Genomic DNA, 23,765 nt, shown 5'->3' on the forward strand with positions numbered 1-23,765 from the left:
CTACTAAAGAGCAGCCATTTGGATACTTGTTCGCATTTCCACTACATGGCCCTAGAACAAGGACACAGCTCTTCAAGCTCCACCTGCCTAGGCAATTAAGCCATAATCTGGTAGGATTACAAATAGTAGTTTAAATTTACACAATGAATTAGAGATTCCTAACAGAGAAAGGTCACTTATTTTCACAAAATTGTGCCCACTTCTCTTTGCAACATTTTGCTGTGACAAGTCATACTGAAAGAAGTGATAACCCACAGTACCTACGTAGTTATGCTTTTATAAGTAAGGGTGTTGAAACTCACCATTTGTGTTAGCTGAAAGAACTGTGGGAGAAAAGCAAAAGAAAGATGTTAAGTGCATGGAAATTAACAGAAAATAAGCATAGGTCTACATTGTCTTCCCATTTTCATGTGCTATCTGGACTCTCCTGTCTGCACTCTCTGAAAGTGGAATTTATTGTGGTTTAAAGTTAATTCTAATCTGGTGAGGGGGTGATGGAAGCCATGTTAAAAGTGACCATCCAATGCCATCTCCTTTCCCTAGTATTTTTATTTATTTTAGGTACCATGCTAAAAATACAGAGAAGATACATTCATCCATATATATATGCATCCACATAGAATACGTCATTTGCCCTCAGAACTCTTTTGTTACTTTACATAATTAAGAACACTGGAGGAAATGATAGTGAAACAAAAAGTAATGCAGTGCATGCACATTTGCTATGTGACAAAAATTAACTTGCTTATGTAGGAAACTTCCTTGAGGGTCAATAGCATGTTCTAGCCTTACACAAAGGTACTCTATGCACACATTCTTTGAATAAAAATGTATACAAGATTAAAAAACCCCAAAAGCCCCCATAACCAGAAAAGATGCACAAGATCATAAGCAGACTTCTACAAATCTCATTAGACACGTACATATAAATCATCTCTGTGATAACATAACAGAATTCTGGTACAATAATGCTTCTGCAGCAATCTGCTGGAACAAAAGATTACAACTGAACACTTACCTGTGATGGAGATCTGCTGTGTTCATCTTCATGACAAAATCAGCAGTTTCGGGAAACAGTATCATTGACAAGAGAAAAATTCCACACTGAGTTTGGCAATGCTTACCTGAGAGCTTTGCTGGGGACTTTCTTTTTTTGCTTGAAACCTTTAAGAATTCGTCTACAAGTAGCTCATGAGCAAAAGCTCGTTTGTCAGGATCTGGTTCAAAGCAACGCAATATAAAAGCCTTGGCTTCTGCAGACATGGATTCAGGAATCTCTGGGTGTATTTTAAACATTCCCACCTGAGAGAGATAAAGGGAGAAAGAATGGTCTATACTCTTCTTTTCACAAACACTAAACAGCATCAAAAATGTGTGTAGATGGTTAAGAATGGCATATTGTTCTCAAGTTTTGATATTCTATTTCTGTAACTGATTCGGGAAAAACAGAAGCTCTTACGAGGCAGAAAACTACTTCTGTAAAATTGTTTCTTTTCTCAGATAGGTTGTTGTTGTTTGGTTGGGTTTTTTTAAAACACTCAGGCTACAGAATAGTTGCTGTCATTACTCCATTACTCTCTCCACAACTACACAGCACTCCCACTCAGTTGAATCAGCTTGTTCTTAACATCCTCACTACACAAGCATTTCCTTTATCATCTTCTCCCGCAATCTCTAGTTCAATCTTCTGTGTTAACAGTCATAAGACTTCCTGTGTTTACAAATATTGGTCTGAGCTGTACAAGGAAGATGTCTGACCTTAAACATAGCTGCTTGTGGTTCTCCCAGTTCATAAAATGGGGGCTTCCCTGTAGCCATCTCAATGATTGTGCATCCCAAAGACCAGATGTCTGCAGCCTTCCCATAGCCACGTGGTCCTTTGTCTATGATTTCTGGCGCCATATACTGAAGTGTACCTGTTTAAAACATACTTTTTTACTTAAGTACACTAATGCAAATAGGTAACTCAAGAAATTCCATATGCATTCTACATAAAAATACTACTCAACATATTATTTGTGCAAAAAGCATCTGATATCATCTACTGATCTGATGATACTGCTTTTCCGAGTCAATGACAATTAAGAGGTGTCAGTAAGGTTTGGATCAAGCATAGTTTTCATTTACTGTATTTTACATTAAGATTAAAATAGGAAAGATCACTCAGAATTGCACCCAAAGAGGAAAAGGAAGCAAAATCTGAAATAGGAACCTAAAATAGAAGGTGATATGAACACTTTTTCTGAGGGAAGGGAATCATCTTGACACATCACTCTGCATTCTGCTCCACTTAGAGCAGAAATGGAAGAGCAGAGGATGGCATTAAAATAACAGTCGGTTCTCATTTTGCATCATTATTCCATGCAGTGCCATTGCATGATTTAATGTCCAAATCAAACTATCATGCAGAAAGAGGATCAAGTTAACAATAGACTATGTAGTTAAGTAACTCTGGAGATGAAGCCAGAATGTCCAATTCAGTCATGAAAGGAAAAAAAAAAGCCTTCTGTCACCAAGATAGAAAAGTCATGTGCACAGGAGAGACAGACTCAAATGCAACACAGACAAGACACAGCTCTTCTGTTGTAGAGAACTTTCACATCTCAAGTGGAACTTCCAAAGCAGCATTCTATTTGAACAGTGCATACAAGTACAGTTTATATCTTTAGATTAAGTATACAAAATGTTATTCTTGAAGCCACCTATTATATTGATATGAAGTCAATGAAAGTTCAGCAGCTGTGGATTCTGACCCTGCATACGCAGTTCAAGTTAGGAGTCTCCTCTGGGAATATACCTGTGAACGTTTCAGTACATGGGTTGATTCCTGCGAGTCTCTTGGAAGTTCCAAAGTCTGAAATCTTTAATACTCCACTGTATGTGTTGATAAGCACATTATCACCCTGCAGAACAGAACATTTAGAGCAATTACTTTTTTTCCTCTGATGACTCTTCATCTAAGACTTCTTGCATAGCCTGTTTCTACAATGCACTCTTTAGTAAGTAACAGTTGCTCTCCTAAGGCTCTGAAGAGGTGAGAAGAATCCTTAGTGTTCCTGTCTTATGCAATTCCATAAACAGAAGCTGGAGGAATACTAGAGAAATTCAGTTAAAGAAAACTAAGAGAAGGAAAAAGATATTTTTTTAAGGGAACTTTTTCTCCTGCAATTTCCTTGCAAAAGAACCTATTAATATCCAATATCCCATCCACAATCTCCTTCACTTCTAATAATCTTTTATGAAAGTTTGATGATGCAATCAAAATCAGAAATAAAAACATCCACTTTATCACATCTTAAGTAGGTATATGTCAATTCTTCTAAAAGAAACATATTTTGTTGGTGCAAATTCAAATCAATAACAGTTTACTTACCTAACCCACAGTTCAGAATAGCAAAGGATAAGTGACAACACTGAACTTTTTTCTCAGAAGTTTTTAAATTACAGGAAAAATAGTGTTATGTAACTGCATAACCATTTATCAGGATTAATTCTCTGCAAATTCCTACCTTTATGTCTCGATGCACTATTTGATTATCATGCAGGTATTTTAATCCTTCAAGAATTTGCTTGGTGTAAAAGCCAATTGTCTGTTCATTATTCTTTAATGGTCCCCATTTTGATCGTAGAAGAGCAGAAAGGCTGCCTGTAATTTTGAACAGCAAAAAGGTGAGAAGAAAAGTCTAATCAAATTTTGCCTTCTCCCCAAAAGGAAAAAAACCTCATCAAACAGTAATAACAAACATCAATCCCAAACCACGTGTAATCACATCTTCTAAAATCTCTGCCAGAAGTTTTCCCTATATCCAACAGAGTCAATGCCAGACAGTTCCAAGATGGACCTGCTGCTAGCCAAGGCCATCAGCAACAGCAGCGGAACTTCTGATTAATGTATTTAAGAAGGGGGGGGAAAACTGCTCCACAGCTGGGCAACTGCAGCCAGAGAGAGGGGTGAGAATATCTGAGAGCAACAGCTCCACAGACACCAAGGCCAGGGAACGATAGGGTGGAGGTGTTCCAGGCACTGGGGGAGAGATTCCCCTGCAGTTCATGGTGAGGCAGGCCCTGCTGCTGCAGCCATGGGGGACATGATGGAGCAGAGATCCACTTGCAGTCTGAGGAGGATCCCATGCTGGAGTGGGTGGATGACAAAAGGAAACTGTGAGACTGTGGGAAGCTCACGCTACAGCAGGTTCCTGGTAGGATCTGTGAAACCATGGAGAGAAGAGACCATGCCAGCCCAGGTTTGCTGGCAGGACTTGTGACCCTGTGAGGAACCCACCCTGGAGCAGTTTGTGAAGAATTGTTGCCCATAGGAAGGACTCACATTGGAGAAACTCATGGGGACTGTCTCCTGTGGGAGAGACCACACTGGAACAGGGGAAGTGTAAGGAGTCCTCCCCCTGAGAGGAAGGAGTGGCAGAATCCGTGCTGAGCTGACCACAACCCCTATTTGCTGTCCCCCTGAATTGCTGGAGGGGAGGAGATCGAGATCTCAGGAGTAAAGCTGAGCTCAGGAAGAAAGGAAGGGTGGGGATAAGGTGTTCAAGATTTGGTTTTATTTCTCATGATCCTACTCTGATTTGATTGGTAATACATTAAATTAGATTTTCACAGAATCACAAAATGGTAGGGAGTCTGTTCTGTCTGACAGTAATTGGTAAGTGATCTTCCTGTCCTTCTCCTGACCCACAAGTCTCTTTCCTTACATTTTCTCTCCCGGGTCGAGCCGAGAATGAGAGTGACAGAGCAGCTTTGGTGGACACCTGTTGTTCAGGTAGAGTCAACCCAATGCAGATCTGTAGGTAGAAGGAGCTTGCCTATCACAGCAACGATCTGAGCTGTATCTGTAGCACATCCTAACTAACTACTGACTAAGAGGACTCAAGCACTTGCAAGACAAAAGTTTTCCCCATTAACTTAGCAAAGAGATATTAAAGAATATTATGTTTGCATTAAATGCATCTTGTGGAAGTACTACAGGTTTTCATACTTCTAAAATGTTAAAATGTTTAAAATATTAAAAGCTAAAAACACAAACAAACCACCCAATCACACCAGTGTCCCCTACAACTTACCACCTGGCACCTGTTCCATGAATATCTTAATGAAGCCATTCTCACTAAGAGAACCTAAATACTGCACAATGTTCTTATGCTTGAGATGCTTATGCAAAGCTATTTCTTCATGCAGAGGCTGAGAGTATCTGTAAAGAAAAGAAGCAGCTTATTCAGTATTGACCTTGGGGAAGAAAGTCTTGTGATTACTGGAGTAGCTGAAGTTTAAAGGCCCATGAAATACATTTACACTGAAAATGCCTATGCATTAGATGCATTTAACAACAGGGATTGTGGTCACCACACAAACAAATTCTGTACTTGTATATAAATACACAGAATATCTAGACCATATTGTATATATACACACAAATATCATAATTGTACATAGAGTAAAAATAAATTTGTGGAAAATGAATTCCTCTCAAAACTAACTCAAAGCAAATAAACAGTTGTGCAAGCTGTTGGATTTGGACAAATGCCAAAGTGAATTAGTAAACCATAAAGTTGCTGTATAATCAAAATCACCTCAATAACAAAAAAAATCACCATTTAAATATTAATTAAACTACAAGTCTTCTCTGAAAGTGAGAGCAGGTATCTTTTAGAGTACAAAAACAGGAATCATTTCATGGGGAAATATTCAGAGGAAAAGTTCGAACAAAGTTCAACAAATGTAATTTAGTCCAAGGTAAAATATTTCTTAGAGACATAAGCTTTTCAGCAGTCTTTTTGCCAAGGTCTGGATCCTTCTCCATTGTGAACCACCATTAGAGCTCAGCAGCTGATGTGCTTCCTGGGCAGGCCCTAATGCTCTTCTTCCAACCATGGGTGAGTCGGGAGTAGGTCAGCTGCCAGATTCTGTGTATTGTCTGGCAAAACATAGCCACTGGACTCTCAGCATATTGTCTATTTCCACTAAAGCACTGATATCTGCAGTTGGACTTTCAGGGTAGCTGAAATAGATCAAGGAGAGAGACCTCCTTCTATCAGCTCAGGAGGAGCTGCAGAATCTTGAGCAAGTGGAAGACACATTCAGATGCTTATACAGAGAGAGTACTAAATGTAACAGCAAACTCAATGTTGCAGCTACTTGCCACCAGAAGGAAGAACTTTACTGCCACTTTTATCAAGTTGCTCTCAGCATAGACTTAGCACCAAAAGCGGTACATTCTTGCCCTCCAATGAACTGGCAGAATTTGTTTATTTATTTACAGAAAGGATGGGTAGATTCTTGCTGCCTGAAGTCCAAGAGTTAACTCTCCTTGGACCCAGTCGAGTGTCAGTGCCAGGAACGCAATCAAAGCACAAATGCAATTAAAATTGTTAGGGGAAAAAATGTCTGTGAGCTCCATTCCCTTTTGAAGCAGTTAATTATTAGCTCACCCTAATGACAGTTAAGCCACAAGTAGAGACTGAACTCCTAAAAAAGTGGACAGGGGAAAAAGAAGTGGTCATTTGAAAATCCCTCTGGAAAACAATTGTGGCAGAAAACACGGAAAGTATTTGGTTAATGAGTTAATGAGAACTGTGATGATGCAACTCTGAGCCTATTTACTAAAAGCTCATTTGAGTTTTGGCTTGCCTCTCCACATATGACTATAAAGATTCTGACCACATTGTTAGTTATTCAGAAATACAAAGTAAGAGGTTATGTTGCTAAGTTCTATTAATGAGATAGTGATTCTGAGCAGCAACAGCAAGACCACTATAATGCTTCTCCCTGCACTTTAAAGCTGCGCAGTCAGAGTCTTGAGCAACTGAAATAATTTAGCAAGTAAAATAAAGCTGAAAGAAAATTCTTCCATGGGATGAAGCATTTATTATTCTAGAACTCAGTCATTAGAAAACTTTAAAAGATACAAAGACAGACAAATTGTAAATCCTAGTAAGCTTGGTCTTATCTACCTAATATGATTTTACCTCCACTTGGAAAGTTTGATATGGCCACTGGTACTATTTTGTAGTACTGGAAATGCATTTGAGGCCGAAGGCAGGAATATTTAATTTTCTTTCAGAATGTCTCCATAGTCTAATGTTTCCTGAAAATTAAGTAAATTATCCAGTAGCTTATATTTACAATATAACAGTATTGAAGACTCACTGCTTTTTGTATAATAATTATTGCATTTCTGGACATGTTCTGATTCAGAACCCAATTATATCTTAAGGGTCTGAAAGATAGTAATTTTTACTTTGGTAAGAACTAACTTCAGAGGTTAATCCTTTGCTTTCTATAGATTTATTTCAAAGTGCTAAAATATCAGATTATAATTAATAAGTTTTTCTTACTTTGCCATTAAAAGAATAATACTTGAATACTTTGTCCTGGAAACCTGTAAATATTTTTAACAGACTAGATCAAAGACTAACAGCTTCTAAATAATCTCTTTTCCAGTATGCTTTTTTTGCTCACTGAACTTGAAACTTTTTCCATTAAAAATTCTTTTAAATGTGTACCAGAGAAGAAAAATCTGGATTTTTTTTTTCCCTTTAAAGTATAGTTCTATTCAGCTCTATTCGGGCTGTCTTTCTATTAATCACAGTTGTCAATTTTTTTCTTAGCACATACAAAAGTTGCAACTCTATTCTGAGTCAAGAAAATGTTTTACACAATCAGGACATACTTTCTGAGAAATTGTAACACATCTTGAAGTTAAATTTACAATTACAATATAGAGGAAGGAAGAAATTCCCTTTCCAAAATTTAAGTTGTAGTATCTTTAAAATATTACAAGTATGGAAAAACTATTAGACCACACACATATCCATATTGAACAGCCTATATATACATAGATTCAAAAACACTTCAAAGGATTCAATTTTTAAATGTCAAATGCTCCTTTGTACAAATGGTGGGTTTACCCCCAGGGACATACATACTACATACAAGTGAGAAGAACAACAGCCACTGTGGTGGATTAGAATAGCCTCTTGTATCTTCTTTTTTGAATATTAGCACTCTTTATGATGACTGCTATGCAGGACTGGGCAAAACCAACTTCTTTCCTGATACTAGGTGTAGATTGAATACTGCACTAACAAGGATATCATTTTTTCCTTCTACAGAGTAAATGCAGCACATCAAAATATAGGAAATTCTGCTGAAGGACAAGCTACCTGTTAATAGTAGTAAATAAAAAAAGCCAAAAAGGGCAAAAGGAGACAAGAGATTTGGAAGTATGGATTCCATTCCTGACTGAAGCAATGGACAGAAATCAATTTCTTGGTATATTTGATATTTTACCTAGATTCATTTAGTGGGAGACCCTTCCTGCTACTAAGCATTTTTCTGTCTTTATCAGAAGAGCTTCCTTCATAAAGACTATTTTTTCAGCCACTGGGAAAGGAGGAGTTTATCTTTCTGTTACCAATCACAGCAATGACTATTTCCTACTTTCCATAGCTTTCCTGAACATAAGTCTGAGTTACAGTTGCAGTCTAAGAGGCACTTCAAAGATCCAGGCACTCAAATCATCTGTTTAAGAAACAGATTGTACAACACTTGACTGCAAAAAACAAAGGCTCATGTAGAATTTAAGAGTAAGAATAACCTGACAGTTTAATACAGTCAGTTTCATTTGAAAAATCTTATCTTTAGACTTGCTAGCATATTTATCACAATATTTGTGGAAATTTACTTATTTAAAACAGGATATACTGGAAGCCTTCAGATATACAAGTACTAAGGACATCAAGCATCTGCTATTTAGAGATATATAAAGTCTCTTTTCATTTATAAAAGTTGAGATTTAAAGAGTTTGTATAAAAAATATGTAGACAAAAAATCATGTCACATGATTTATCCTAATGTTAAGAGGCTTCATACAGGATGCACAAATAGGAAAGGAAAATGTTTTTATCAACAATGCAGGCTTGGAATTGTAAAGGACTCCACAAAACAAGAATTTCAGTGGTTCTTTTACAAGGACATGCTTGAGCATGTCTAAGTAGAGAGGGCTTATCACTACGTGTTTGTGTGAGATTCTGTACCTCAAGTAATATTTCTTTTGGAAAGAAAATGTATTAAAAACTACTAGTACCAAAACCAGTAACAATCTAAATTCTCAGTTTTAATAAAAATCTACTCTGCAACTTGGAAAAATGTAGTTACAAAGATAAGGAACACAATTATATACTACAGATAATTTATTGACAGCTTTGGAGAAGAGGTACTCCTCAAAGTGCAAACTGGTCAATCACATTACTGATGAAATTACTCAATGCACAGAATTTTTTTATGTGCCACAATTACTATACCTGCTGTCTCTCTCTGGGATTTCTTTAATAGCAATTCTGACTTGATTGCTCAGATCTCGTCCTGCATATACAATGCCGTAAGTTCCTTTCCCCAGAATGACTCGCTCTCCATTTTCATCATATTCATAGTCATACTACAAAGACAACAACAACATTAAACGAAACAGAGATAAGATTTATTCCCTCTGACCCTGTGCTCATAACTAAGGCATCTAGGATGCTAGCTTCCTTCCCCAGGACCTGCAGAAAGAAAGGAAAAAAGTTCAAGATGAGAATTTGGATACCATGCAGATATGTCTGTATTGCTCCACTGACTGGTACAGGAAGCACTGGCTTCTAAAGTAGCCATTTCAGGTAAATGCATAAAAGCTAAGCTAGCTTTGACATGTTCTGTGTAGCTATGATCACGTCTTACTTGAGAGCATCTGCAATTCTGCTGGCAGGTGCTGTAAAAAAACCACAAGAGAAGACAACAGAGGGCACCCTGCACCAAACAGAGAACTCTGGCTCCCACACAGAGAAAGCAAGGCAGAATATACTTAATTTGCTCCAGATGTTCTCCTGACCTGACCACATCTTCCAAAACCAGCACAACCTCGATTTTTCTAGTGCCAGGTCAGCCAGCAGAGTATGCCAATGAAGGTCAGTCAGGATTGTAGTGTATTAAGCGTGGTTTCAGTTGAATTTGAGTTTTAAAGAGTTTAAAGCCAGTCCAGAAACAGTCATTAGACAGATTATTTGATTTATTCTTATGTATAACACATGCAATTTCACACCTTTTGCCCCATGTTAAACCCAGTAGTTTATACCTAGATAGAGTATCTTTTCTTCCAAATAAAGACTGATATCTTTTTATTAAAAACAGATTCCACGACTTTTAGTGCTTTGTTTCAGGAAATAATTACTCTCATGGTTAAGTCATGCCTCCTAGTTCAAATTTCTTTGATGTTACTAATAACATTTTCTTTAGTAGTTTGAAAAGACCACTAGCACACTGTAATTTTCCCTATAAAAATCCTCACCCACTATAATAGTCACCCACTGCTTTTCTTTTTGCTACAATAAACAAATTAGGCACCCTAAGGCTCTCATTATAGGGTATTTTTCTATCCCACAAGTCACTTTAGTGGTTTCTCTTTGTCTCATCTCTGATTTCAGATGTATTATAAAATGCCAACATCAAAACTAGGACAGATGACTGTCTGTGTTCATTATGCAGCACTGACTCTTTCAGCTAATTCTGGATGTCTCTAGAGCTTCAGATCACCAGATTTTCATGTGATAGGACATAGGCTTAGATATTCTATCCTGTTCCCTGCCACCTAAAAGAACGCCTAAACACCCTAATTACTGCATTGCACCCAATGACCCTGTACTCACTTTTCAGCTACGTGTACATGCAGACAGAAAACCAAGGTGAAAGCACAGCATGCACCCAGGCAAGCTATAATTCAGCTCACAGAGGTGAGAACAGAAGCAGGATGAGTTCATGGGCTAAGGGTATGAACATACTCCCAGCTGCAGCAACATTATTATCTGATTTGAGTTTGCTGCTCATTGTGCTTGTCTACGGATGGTAACTAGCAAGAACAAGCCCTCCTCTACTACAATTATATCCTTACTTGTGCAGACGACCTGTCAATAATGCAAGTGCACATTATTCCAAGGATGCACTAAACAGACAGACAACAATCAATCTTTAAAATTTAAAGGGATGATAATGCTGCCTGACTATGATTATACTCTGAAGTCATTGTTACAAGAGTCACTGTTATAAACACGAGTGGAGAATTCTAGAGTTGAGTACCTTCTCAAGCGAGTATGCTAGCCAAAACAGGACTTAGCTATGCTAGCTATAAAACACAAGGCCTATTAAAAAGAATCATTATTTTATAAACAGTAAAAGATAAAATTTTACTGACTTCTTCCAGAGAAGGGATGAGTAATTTCCTCCCTTTAGTGAAATGCTACACTAGAAGCCCAAAACTCATAGTATGCTGATAGAAGAGTACAAATACCTCTAGAGAGTCTCCATCACATTCCCCTTCCTCTGTAGTCTTCCCTATTTCTTCAGTGATACTGTTCACCATGTCAAAAAACCTGTTAAAAGGAAAAAAAAGGCAAATACACACTTGAGACATTAAAAAGACATCTTTCTAAAGAAATGAATGAACCAAAAGAAGACTTTAGTATCATACAGACTGAGTCTAAACTTTTGTTTTGAAAAACAAATAAATGTTGTGATTCTGTGATTGTTTACATGGAGAATTAAGTAAAAACCTGCAGTCTTCCTACCTCTTTTGCATACTCCTCATATGCATGAGACATCCATGATGTCTGAAATTATGAATGGAATACTAATATTTTGAAATCTACCAACCTATACCACCATTTCTTTAAGTTCAATGAAAGCACTGAAGCACCATGAGAAGTGTCTGCAAGTTTTGCCTGCATTTGGAGGAGATTTTGTAGCACAGGAAGGCTAGCTTCAAGTGTTTTCTTGAATGAAAAGGGGGTCTTTGCATTAAAAAAACCCCAAACTCTTATATATCACTTCTACTCCTTTGAAAGAACAAATATAAACATCATATCCTGCTAAGGTATTGCTTGCTCATCTTTAAGTGCTTAGATATGAAGGTGAATGATCATCTTAAAAGAACCTATATGAGCCACACTGGATAAGAGAACAAGCTAGGAACTGGGCTGGGAAGTGGCCACAGCCATTAATATGGAAGACCGCTGTGATTTTTGGTAAAGTTGCAGTCTCTTTTAGCACAAAAATACATAACATTTCCTCTAGGAATGCCTTCTGGATTCATTCAAGATCACAACACTCAAGCTCATGGAGCAGAAACACAGTTTAGAGAAACTGAGACATCCCTAAACTTGTGCAACTAACCTTTGACACACTTCCTGTAGGGATACTGGTATGATCTCACTTATGTAAATATGATGCCAATGTGAAGGAAATAAAATGTGCTTCATCATAATTGTAAATACAATTTTTGTTACAGTAGAAGACAAATCTTGACCATACCTTGTTGTTAACTCTAAGCATCCTCACTCCAAAACATCCATGTGAAGTTTAGGATGCTTTGCAGCTTATAGCTTCTTATGAGAAGTATTAGGAAAATAATTCCAACAAAGTATGTAAAAAAAAGATTTTCATATTTGTTTCTAATGTTTGCCTGAGCCTGCACCTTGAACCTTTGAACCTCAAATGTCTCCAGGACACTGTAGCACCAAGATTTTTCATGAATGATGGTGAACATTAAGGATGCTCAGATCAGCTTTCACTACATTTCTGAAACAATCAGTCCCTGTTGTACACACAGACACCACTTCTCCCACTACAGGCTGTGGTTTGGGTTTTTTTTTGAAAAAACAGCAGTGACATACCTTCTGCAATGAAGTTCTGTGCAGAAGTAAATTTGAAAGTCATCTGAGTTGTGTAGAACGTATAAGAAGCAGCATCGTTCTTCAAACTTTGAAATGCTGAAAGAACAGACAAGCAGATCATGTTATAGGAAAGATGCATTTTGACTGTCTATGTCAAACCATAAAGATCAATCCATTTAACATAAGAAAGTATTAATTAAACTTCAGATGCTATAGTTTTTCCTTATTGTAAAATTACACTTTTGTCCTCAAAAGTTCATTCTTCTGTGTGTCCCCTAGTCCACATATTGCTCTCATTCTTTCTTAGGCAAATAAGTAAATAGGATTACTTCCATTGACTCAAGTAACTTTTGTCTTCAGTGCATTTAGGTAAGGCCCTTAATTTCCACCTCTGCAGCCAGCCAGGATCAAATATCCTTTCAGGATCACATTAGTAAGGTAGCCTTTGAACTCGCATCATGACTTCTTCTTGATTTAGAAATCAGGCACAGCTCAATCCTGAACACAAAAATTTCTGACCAGTTGTGAATTGACACTTTGATAGCATGTGTGAATTATTTTTTAAGTAAGTGTCAAAAATTTAGGTGAATGATCTTACCATCCATGCCCACCCATGCCTTTTTTTTTCTACATCAAGCAGGATACAGCTCTTGCAAATATATTAAACTCACCTTAACTGTTTTATATGCATGATATTACTGTGCTTCTTACAGAAAATATTAAGCATTATATGAAATAGCTCTTTCTGTAACTTTGTCACATGTTGAGAGCCAGGTGTCAAGCTGAAGCAATCTAATTGATTATTACTATATAAGAAAAAAACCCCCAAGACTGATAGAGGTTTTACAAGGAATATAATGCAGTATTTCAGAAACCAAGACAAATTAAGTCTCCTTATTAATATTGTTAAGATATAGAGAAAAGAATCAGAGTCCTAGCAAAATCAATTTATTTTACTGAGATCAAGATAGCCATAATGTTTTTAATTAACTTAGAGTAAAATAAAGTAGAATGATATTTTATGTTATACCAAAGGATCAATGATTTGATTAACAATTTAATTTTAACTATCAGGAAGTATAATTTTCAAAGAATCACAGAATCTTAAGGGATGGAAGGGACCTCAAAAGTTCATCTAGTCCAACTCCCCTGCCAGAGCAGGACCACCTAGAGTAAGTCACACAGGAACACACCTCAGGTGGCTTTCAAATGTCTCCAGAGAAGAATACTCAACAACATATCCGGGCCGCCTGTTCCAGTGCTCCATCACCCTCACAGTGAAGAAATTCTTCCTTGTGTTTCTTTAGAACCTCTTATGTTCCAGCTTATACTCACTGCCCTTTGTCCTATCACTGGACGTCATTGAGAAGAGCCTGACTCCATCCTCCTGACACCCATCCCTTACATATTTGTAAACATTAATGAAGTCACCCCTCAGTCTCCTCCAAACTAAGGAGCCCCAGTTCCCTCGGCCTTTCATCAAAAGAGATATGCTCCACTCCATCTTGGTCGCTCTGTGCTGAACTTTCTCCAGCAGGTCCCTGTCTTTCTTGAACTGAAGGGTCCAGAAGTAGATACAATATTCCAGATGCAGTCTCACATCAGAGTAGAGGGGGAGGAGAACATCTCTCGACCTACTGCCCATAGCCCTTCTAATACACCCCAGGATGCCACTGACCTTCCTGGCCAGGAGGGCACATTGCTGGCTCATGTTTATCCTGCTGTCCACCCCAGGTCCCTTTCCCCTACACTACTATCTAAGAATTCATTCCCCAATCTGTACTGGTACATGGGGTTATTCTTTCCCAGATGCAAGACCACATTTGCATTTGTTGAATTTCATTAGATTTCCCCCTGCCCAACTCTCCAGCCTGTCCAGGTATTGTTGAATGGCAGCACAGCCTTCTGGTGTGTCAGCCACTCCCCCCAGTTTAGTATCATCAGCAAACTTGCTGACAGTGTCCTCCGTTCCTCAGCAAGGTCATTACTGAACATATTGAACAGTACCAGTTCCAGAACTAATCCTTGAGGGACTCCGCTAGACACAAGCCTCCCTGCCCCATTGATCACAATTCTCTGCCTTCTTCCCTTCAACCAGTTAACAATCCACCCACTGCCTGATCACCTAGTCCATGCTTTCCCCATTTTGCTATGAGGATGCTGTGGGAGATGGTGTCAAATGCTTTACTGAAATCCAGATAAACCACATCCACTGCACTGCCACCATCTATCCTGGTTACATCTTCATAAAAGTCTATCAGGTTGGTCAAACATGATTTAGCTTTAAACACCAATTAAGGATTGAAAAAAGTTATCTGATCCTTGCTTCCCTTCATGATTCATCTACTGAAGAGCTCTGTGACTTTTAGTAAGGAAATGTCTCTTTAGTCAAGCTGAGGGGCCTGCCTTTCATAAAGCTATTCATGAGAAAAGCCTGCTTTGTTACGAGAATATTTGTCTTCGCATGTGGTGACTCATTTCACGTTAAGAAAAATTCTTAAGTGCTAAGTAATGTACACGTCTAGGAACACAGTCACTGTCCCCATTTTAGAAACTAACTTTTCTTTCCAAGTTTTTCAAGCAGATACGGGTAACCAGTATTAACAGAGTTGCTCATTCATTCCAGTGAGTTTAAATGTTTTATTGAATAAACAGTTTAAACCTGACATGGACAGAAGCCACTGACTAACACAGCAGTGAATAAAAGGGTAAGAATATGGAGTGTACACAAAGGGCAGCCAAACTCATAAATATTTAAGGTCTTTAAGTGAGCATTTACATTGCTTATATGTTGCCTTTCTACCCGAAATAAAAGTTTTTAAAGTGCAAAAAGGATGAAGGAAGAATAACAAGTTATAAAAAGGGACTGGATAATTTGCTCAGGAAATGCCTCATTCTGACAGTTCCTGAGCACACATAGCACCCACTGACTTCTCCAACATTAGGATAGGGGTCAAATTTGCAAAACACTAAAAACGTGGAAGCACGATGTAGCATGGCCTTGTGTCCAGCTCTTCTGCATCCAGAACTCCCCTTAGTCAATGAGAAATACAGGGAAATGCTGTTACTACTGCTAATGCTTCCAGAAGAAGACAGTGGAGCATTGGCAGCAACCACACAAAAGCAGCTCTGGGGAACTTCTGTCTGTTTTCTAGACATGTAGCAGTATAGACACCTCCCATTGTCATAATGAAGTAGTGTGACAATATTTCAACCCCTAGCAACTTGGGATGACCAATGAATTTGTTAAGCTAAACCAAATTGCTGACTCCCTACATACAGAGTGTGATTTAGTCCTATGCTTAGTTCTATGCTAGTTAGTTGTATGCTTAGTACTATGATTTAGTTCAGAGAACTTGATATACTTTCCAATTCCTTTTGTAGTCCTTGAGAGTTGAACTCTATTACTCATGAAATAAAGATGTTGGTTGCACCAGCTCGTACATAACACACAGAAGAGTTGACCCCTCAGCCACTTCCTTGAAGTACTTACCAAAAACATTAGCCATTTCAAGACTAGATGTCTCCTTATGTAACACAGTAAATATTTATGGAGGTGTTTGTCAAAAAAGCGTAAGACCTGTGGCGTACAAAGTCTTGCTTTGTACTTAAGGCTGCACTTCTAAAGGTGGCTCTTAATAGTCTAGAAAGGATGAGAATCTTCAAAGCTGAGGGCTTCCCCTTCCTAGACTGTTTTAAGTCTACAAGCTTCAGAGGAGACTAAAATAGTCTTAATACAAAAATAGATTAGAAAAGGGCCTGATTCTGAAGCCTATCTCACTCCAAAAAATACTTGCCTTCATGAAATCAGGAAGTAAAAATAAAAACATTGAAAAATTGATTTATCAGAAGCTTGATTATATTTGGAAGAAAAAAAAAAAAATCAGTGTTATACTTGTTTAACAGAAATTTCAGCATGCAGCTCCTCATGGAGACAAGCCAGAGAGTTTTCTAGGGATTCACAGTCACTCTTGGTTAACTATAAAGTCTTCCAAGTTGTTTTGGACATCTGTTTGGAAATTTAGTTGACAAATTAAATGACAATTGACAGTTTAAATAACAAATGCAGGAGGGTACATCAGAAACAGTACTGACCATAGCATGGTTTAATAAGGGAGGAGGAAAAAAAAAGGACAATAAATAAATACTTTTCTTTTTCTAGAAGCATACAAAAACATACTGTAATCAAAACCTCATACAGACTGAACTAAGTGTATGACTGCAATTTTAGCCTAAAATAAACTGAATCCCACAGGATTGATTTTTCTGTGGCTATTGATAGTTTGGGTTTTTTTAAGTTACTTTTTGGAAGGGAAAAGAATTATCCATCTGTGCAAAAACGTCCTGCAGACATAGCAACAGCTTTGAGTGTAGGGAACAGTTATTATTAGAACAGAGCAATGACTATTTTTTAAAAAAGCTTAAGATTTACGGAAGGTTATTTTTAATTACAACTAAAAGCAAACACCAAAGTGGAAAGCTGCAGGATGCCAAATTGTAGATAAATGCTGGGGGTGGGAGGTTGGGGGGTGGGGCGGAAAAAGGACACCAAGATGAAGAATTGAATTAAGAGGTCACAGTAGTGGTAAGACGCTACCATCCTGCTATCATCAGAAGATACAAATTGGAGGGCTGGACCCCACCAAACAGGATGCACGCTACATTCAATCTGGGCTAGCAGGGCAGACACACTAGCTCTACCAACAATATGGCACACAACCTAGTAAAAAAAAAAAAACCTCCCTAATAGAAAACATTTTGCTGAAATCAGGTAAATGTAATGGCAAAGGTAGATCACTGTCTCATAAGCTCTGTCCCAAAGAGGAATGTGTGCTGAAGAAGAATGTTCTTGAACTCATAACATCGTTCTCTTCTAATCGAGTCAAGCCAGTCTTGCACATGTCAATCCTGATCCTATGATTTATTTAACCTATTCCACACAAATCTTTGGGAGGTTAGAGATTGCCTTTTTTTTTTTTTTGCCTCCCCCTTTCTTCCATTGACTCCCTTTCTGTTCTCTGAAATAATCTTTGAGTTTTCACTCTGTGGTCTACCTACCACCCTGTGTGGACAGACTCCTCTCCTCTCAGGGCTTTTCTGAAACAGTTTTACTGCTGTTTCTGTAAACTGACACAGAAACAGAAAATCCCCAACACCAAAACCCAACAACAGGTAAGCAATTCAGATATTTTACAACACACACTGAGCTTGTCAGTTCCTCATATCCTCCCACTCTGCATCCACATAATCCTTCCCAGCTCACATATTCTGTGTGCCAGGCAGCTCCTGGCTGTGACAGAACTCTGGTGAAAGGACAGGAAACATTGGCAGTTATTTTAATTTGATCTTAATTAGCATAACATAAGTGATTACCAACTCATGGAAAATACCGGTTCTTTATTCAGTGGTCTACATTTGCTAATTTTTTAATAACAAATTCTGCAAGTAGTCATTTCCAAATCCAGATTAAGAATCCTGAGGCTTTGCATAGAGCAGGGCACAAGTGAAAGTATCTGCAATACTCTGATCCAATTCACTGTTACTCCAAGGGTGCATAGCAGCAGCTTAATACAATACTCAATAAATCTCTTAATTTCAGAACATGAGAGGGAAACAACTTACCTTACTCCTCTGATAGAAGCAGCACTGAAGTTCCACTCATGGATACCTTTCTGTAACATACAAAAAAAAAAGTTAACGTTTTCTTTCTTTTCACAAATGAAGCATCAGTAGGTGTATCTTCTAGATGGAAACTCATGAGATTGAAACACTTGAATTACAACAGTCTATTACCTTTTAACAATTATTTTTCACAGCATTTTGTTTCCTATCCAAACTTAAAGCAACATAAGTTCTAGGTTTTTTGTTTCTTTACCGTTTGCTCTGAAAACATAATAAACTATTTTAGAAAGTATGCAAAACAGCAGGTGAGAAGGGCTGTCACCATAGCCTGGTCTCAATGCTGACTTGGAGTGACCTGCAAACCTCTAGAAAGCTAGGGGGAAAAAAGACTCCACCTCTGAGAATAACATGGGCCTGCTCTACATGCTCAATGCTCTAGCATGTGGGAAGACAAAACAGAGAGAATTACAAGCAAGCCATTGGAGCACAAAGTGGGAAATTCTTGAGAACTTGAAGAAATTGTTCAGTGAAGGAGCAAATCTGAAGGCCAAGTGCTCAAAGAAACAGAAAAGAGACTATTTCCCTAGGAATTCAGAAGACAGCAGCATGAATATACCACAAGCCCTAAGAGCCGCTACCATAATAAACAAGGCTAGAAGAAAGAAAACACTCTATGAAAACACAGAGAGCCAAGCCCCACTTACATTCAGATCTTTTAAATTTACACCTGTCACATTCAGCAGAACTGAGTTCTCTCTACAGACCATCACATTGCTCTACATTTATGTTCTACAACACTTTACTGTAAGAAACAAATGCCTTTTGTATCTACTAATGAAAACATTCCCCTTTCAGGAAAAGGCGGAACTATAGCACCTCAAAGTCCTGGCAACCTTGGGATCTCACCAGAACGTGCAACATATTTGAAGAACCTCTGCTTTCTTGAGTTGAATTTCATTTGACATTTTAATGACCTGAGTCACAAAGACACATTTTGCCGAGAGGTCATAAGGGCATAATGTCAAAATAGAAACATAATCAAATACATTCCAAATGAAGATAAGAATATGTGTATCTTATAAAACATTTAATGAATAGTGAAAGATACAGAAGTCAGAATAGATACACTGCCAACACAATAGCACAGTGTGCAAGAAACTATAGAGGAAATTATTCTCCCAGCTTTAACAGCTTTCTATAAGGCTTCTTATATTAATCTTCTCTCTAATTCTTTTCTTCCTGCTCATATCATATTAAAGATTGTAATGCTACTATAAAATGCTTAACACAATACACCAAAAATACAATCAAACATCCTTTTTGATGTTTCACACTACTGCAATCATAGAGTACAAAGCAGTAACTCCAGTACCTCTTCAATGTTAAAGGAGGCAAAGGGTTTTTCCAGTGGGGTACAGGGACAGGAGAATAACCTGACATTGAGAAGGGGTGGCATTGCACCTTGAAGTAGAGGTATTAACTAATGTTAGTATGAAGCGTTTGTGAAACTATTTATTCAAAGTGCCTGGTTCTCTTGCATGAAGAAAGATCACGAATCATCAATTCCTCTGTTAATAAGGAGGACATGTCTGCATTGTCTTTTCCTCCTTCCTTCATACATTAACTGCCACTTTCTTATTTTTCACACTCGGAAATTCTCTTCAGAGCTTAGCTATTGGTAACCGTTCAATTCCCAGTGATGGGAATAATCTAAAATCTAAATAAATTAAAATATACATCCTGATAGGTTAAAATGCTCAAGTAGCATGACAAGAAGTATTGTGGGTTTTACCTGTCATCTACATGCAACTAATCTTTTACAGGTTCACACATCTTTTATTTACCAAACAAGGTTTTCAGGCAATGAAATAATATAAAAGTTATATCCCTCATGATCTTGCCAAGTTTTGAATACATTGGAGTAAATATATCAGGCATGCTATCCAAATTCAGCATCTGTTCTTTGGTTAGGCAAAAAACACACCAACCACCCAAAACAAAACTCAAAATGGATTCAGAAGCCAACACAAAACAGAGACAGGCTGTTCTATTTCAAACACGCAAACAGCACTACTGCATTCCTCTAACCCCATGTGGAAAGGGCTGCCAAAATTACGGAACTGCAAGGCAAAGGTAATGGGCATTCTACAAAATATAATGCTACTTGATTTTTACAGGCATTTTTTAAGTTAAACTTTGTGTAATTCAAAGCATAAGTGTTAAGATATGCTGATAAAGAAGTCATGGAAAAGGAAGAGGCCACATTATTTATCCTGGTATTGACTGTCATTTGCCTATCACAAAATTGCCAGTTGCAAGCTCCAATCAAGTCCAGTTTAGACTTGATACAAAAATTGTGCATAAAAGGAAGTTAATACACCTTGTAAATCACAACTCTTATTCTTAGAGTACTGACAATTTTGGAAAACACACAGAACTATTAATTTATGAGCCAAAATGAACTGAAATCTGAAGTGTGAACTGGTGAAGCTGTGATAGAACTATAGTAGGCAGACTGAAATTGGATAGTTGAAGCTGTGAAACCCAACTGTCTAACCTGTCCTTGCAGTAGAGACAGGTTGTCCTTCATCGTTAATCAACTCCTAAAGTAAGAGTCTTCCTCTTTGCAATGGGCTGACAGATATAATACATCAAATTTCCTTCATGAAATCCCTTATCAAACACAAATATACTGAATATATTCAACAGAAAAGGAAGCCGGTGTTTCCACATTTTTTTTTCTAGTCCCTTTTCTCCCTGTACGGTTTCTGATGGATTCCAAGGACTTTGATCAACTTGCAACAGCCGACTATAATTGTACAGTCAAAGAGGTAACTAGCAAATTGTCCATTACACTCTTTTGGTGGCTATCACTGCTTCCAGAGCAAGGATGCCTGTACTGAGCATCAGCCAGATCCCAGGCTACTGAACAAGCTCACAATAGTAGAATTCTGGACAGAGCAAAAGTACTAGGGAGTGCATTTAAAACTGACCTTGTCTAAGGCTATTGATTAATATTAGGGTAGTAAATATAGGAAAACAATGATTTGCAGAAAATAATGAACAGATTGCAGCCTCCACTCACCTGTTATATACTCTCCCCCATGTCTCCACGCTCCCGTCCTTCTCTGAGGTTCTATGATGTCCTCCCTGTCTTTACCCTTACCAACATGTTGCTTCCTAAGCATCCCAGAATGCAATACTTAGTCTGGGTTTTGCTCTCCCCTTGCATCTCCATATTTTCTAAGCTCCTTCTCAATACGACTGGCTATTTCACATGATAACATAAGGACTACCCAGCTTTTTCAGTTTCAAGACCTTCTGAGCACCAACCTATCCTTCTGCCAAATATTTCTTTGGGTTTTGATTGATTCTGCTCTTATTTTAAGACATCAGCCCCTATTAATTTCATATTAAAGGGGTATTTACCACAGCTGACAAGTACAGAAATAAAATAGTTCTGTTTGTGTAAGTAATTTTATGCTACATTATTTTTACGATGACAGTATATTGTAAATTACTTGTGAAATCTTCAGCAACAGACTTGTCATATATTATACTCTGGTTTAAAACAACCTAGAAGATGACACGAATTATTTAAAAAAATTATGGAGACAACAGATCACTGAACAACAGGACAAACTTAAAGAAAAAATGATGAATGCCATAATAATAATAATAATAATTTTTTTTTTTTTTGAAGTCATGGCAACATACATTCACAGGGTTTTCCTGCGTGTTACTAAAATATTCTCCTTTGCAGAATGCATCATCAGATGAAACTGTTTACATATTATATGCCTTCTGTGTCATACATATTTTTAAACTGTGGAAAAAAAAAATTACGAGTACAGACAACTTTATGGTATACCTTGTCATCAGGCAGCACATGCCAGATAGATACAGTCTTCTCCTCAGCTTCACTGTTGATGGAGAGATATGAGGGCTGATAGATTTTTGTTGGTTCTAAGATTAAAACCTTGTAGAAAAAGAATTTTAAGTGTTAGTACAAAATATGTATAGCTTCAAAAAGTATCAAAATCTGTTAAAATTAAATCTGTTAAACCTCTAGTCACACCATAGCAGGAAAAACAGAGGAAACAGAATGAAAGCTAAAAATTTAGGTACAAGGCTAGTTTAATATGGCTGACAGTAACTTAAGATTATTTTTTGAAGGCAATTTTCATTCATTTTTTAATATAGGGCTATTGTAAGTCAATTGTTAGCACATATCACACTTTTCCAAATGATTCCTCTGACAACTATCAGATTTTGAAATCTTTCTGTCATAAAATTCTTTCTCTTGCAATGCCATTCAAGCATGTTCATCTCTCACGTGGACAGGATTCATAGTACACTTTTATCATCCTTTGGTAGAAGACCATTCAGGTAAATCAGAAAAACAAATCAATCTAGAGCTAGACCGAACTGCTTTTGATTGAACTGCTGTGAACTGTAGCCACCAGATTAAATTATTTTTACAAGGATTTCTGCAAGGGGCTGACAGATAAATACTACAGAACATTTCCTGGAATATGTGAAACAAAAACTAGAATCTTCACGTAAAAGAGAGGAGATGCAAATCAGCAAGATTTAGTCTAACATAACCACTCAAGTAAATGAAGCCAGCCACTCTGTCATTTTTAACAATATTCTGCCAGATTTACAGATTTTTAAAGCTTCTGGCATGCTTTAAAAGGAACAAGTCAAAGTTTGGCTATTTGAAGAAGTGTGGTTTCTCATTAGAACTATTCATTTTAGATTTTCAGTGGTTAAAATCTGAAATTTAAAACACCAAATCTATCTTGCCTGTCTTGAAGGCATTCTCATTCTTCAGAATGTAATGTAGTGTTACTAAAGAAAAAACTACTCTTCCATACAAAGATTCCTAGCCCTCAGACATTTATAAAATAAGACTAAGTTAAAGATGAGTAACAAATTGATAATCTTCTTTCCTTTTTGCCCTTCCCTCTCCTAGAAAAGCTCCAATCAAACTTCACTTTCTCTCATTTGAAAATATTTCGGGTTCAAAGAATTGCTTTAGGAAATAATGATTCATTGGGGCAATGTGGTCTATCTCTATTTAAAAAACACCAAACACCCCCACATTAACACCTAAGCAGAAAGTCTTGGAAAGAGCCATGGCTTAGAATCAAATCAACTCGTTCAGACTCAATGACACAGACATACTGGAGTAAGTGCAAAGGCCAAATTTGGAAGTGTACCTAGAGATTCAACTCTGTAAAAGATGATCAGTGGGATTTCACACACATTGCTTGGCATTTCCAGACACGTATACTTTCTAAAGTCTGGTTTAAACCATTTCATGCATTGAGGTCTTTAGTCTATAGTAAGTTATCCACACACTATGTCACTTTTTCCTCTTAAGGCCAAAAGTAGTATAATCATGCTGATGCTACCAGACAA

At 37.5% G+C, this 23,765-nt stretch overlaps 1 protein-coding gene across 2 annotated transcripts in view; it reads right to left on the reverse strand.

The window, feature by feature from the left end:
* The window catches only part of MAP3K5 (mitogen-activated protein kinase kinase kinase 5), a 107,598-nt gene that overhangs the window by 17,247 nt on the left and 66,586 nt on the right, over window positions 1-23,765 (reverse strand). For both annotated transcript variants that reach the window (XM_061990753.1, XM_061990754.1), the window contains exons 11-21: window positions 22,210-22,317; window positions 18,339-18,388; window positions 12,717-12,812; window positions 11,336-11,417; window positions 9,318-9,451; window positions 5,079-5,206; window positions 3,510-3,646; window positions 2,798-2,903; window positions 1,759-1,916; window positions 1,125-1,302; window positions 303-323 (exon numbers count right to left, since the gene is read on the reverse strand). In XM_061990753.1, the coding sequence (XP_061846737.1) occupies window positions 303-323; window positions 1,125-1,302; window positions 1,759-1,916; window positions 2,798-2,903; window positions 3,510-3,646; window positions 5,079-5,206; window positions 9,318-9,451; window positions 11,336-11,417; window positions 12,717-12,812; window positions 18,339-18,388; window positions 22,210-22,317 (1,198 nt within the window). The remainder of the gene's footprint in view (window positions 1-302; window positions 324-1,124; window positions 1,303-1,758; window positions 1,917-2,797; window positions 2,904-3,509; window positions 3,647-5,078; window positions 5,207-9,317; window positions 9,452-11,335; window positions 11,418-12,716; window positions 12,813-18,338; window positions 18,389-22,209; window positions 22,318-23,765) is intronic.

The sequence above is a fragment of the Colius striatus genome, chromosome 2, assembly GCF_028858725.1.
Source record: "Colius striatus isolate bColStr4 chromosome 2, bColStr4.1.hap1, whole genome shotgun sequence".
Classification (NCBI taxonomy): Eukaryota; Metazoa; Chordata; class Aves; order Coliiformes; family Coliidae; genus Colius; species Colius striatus.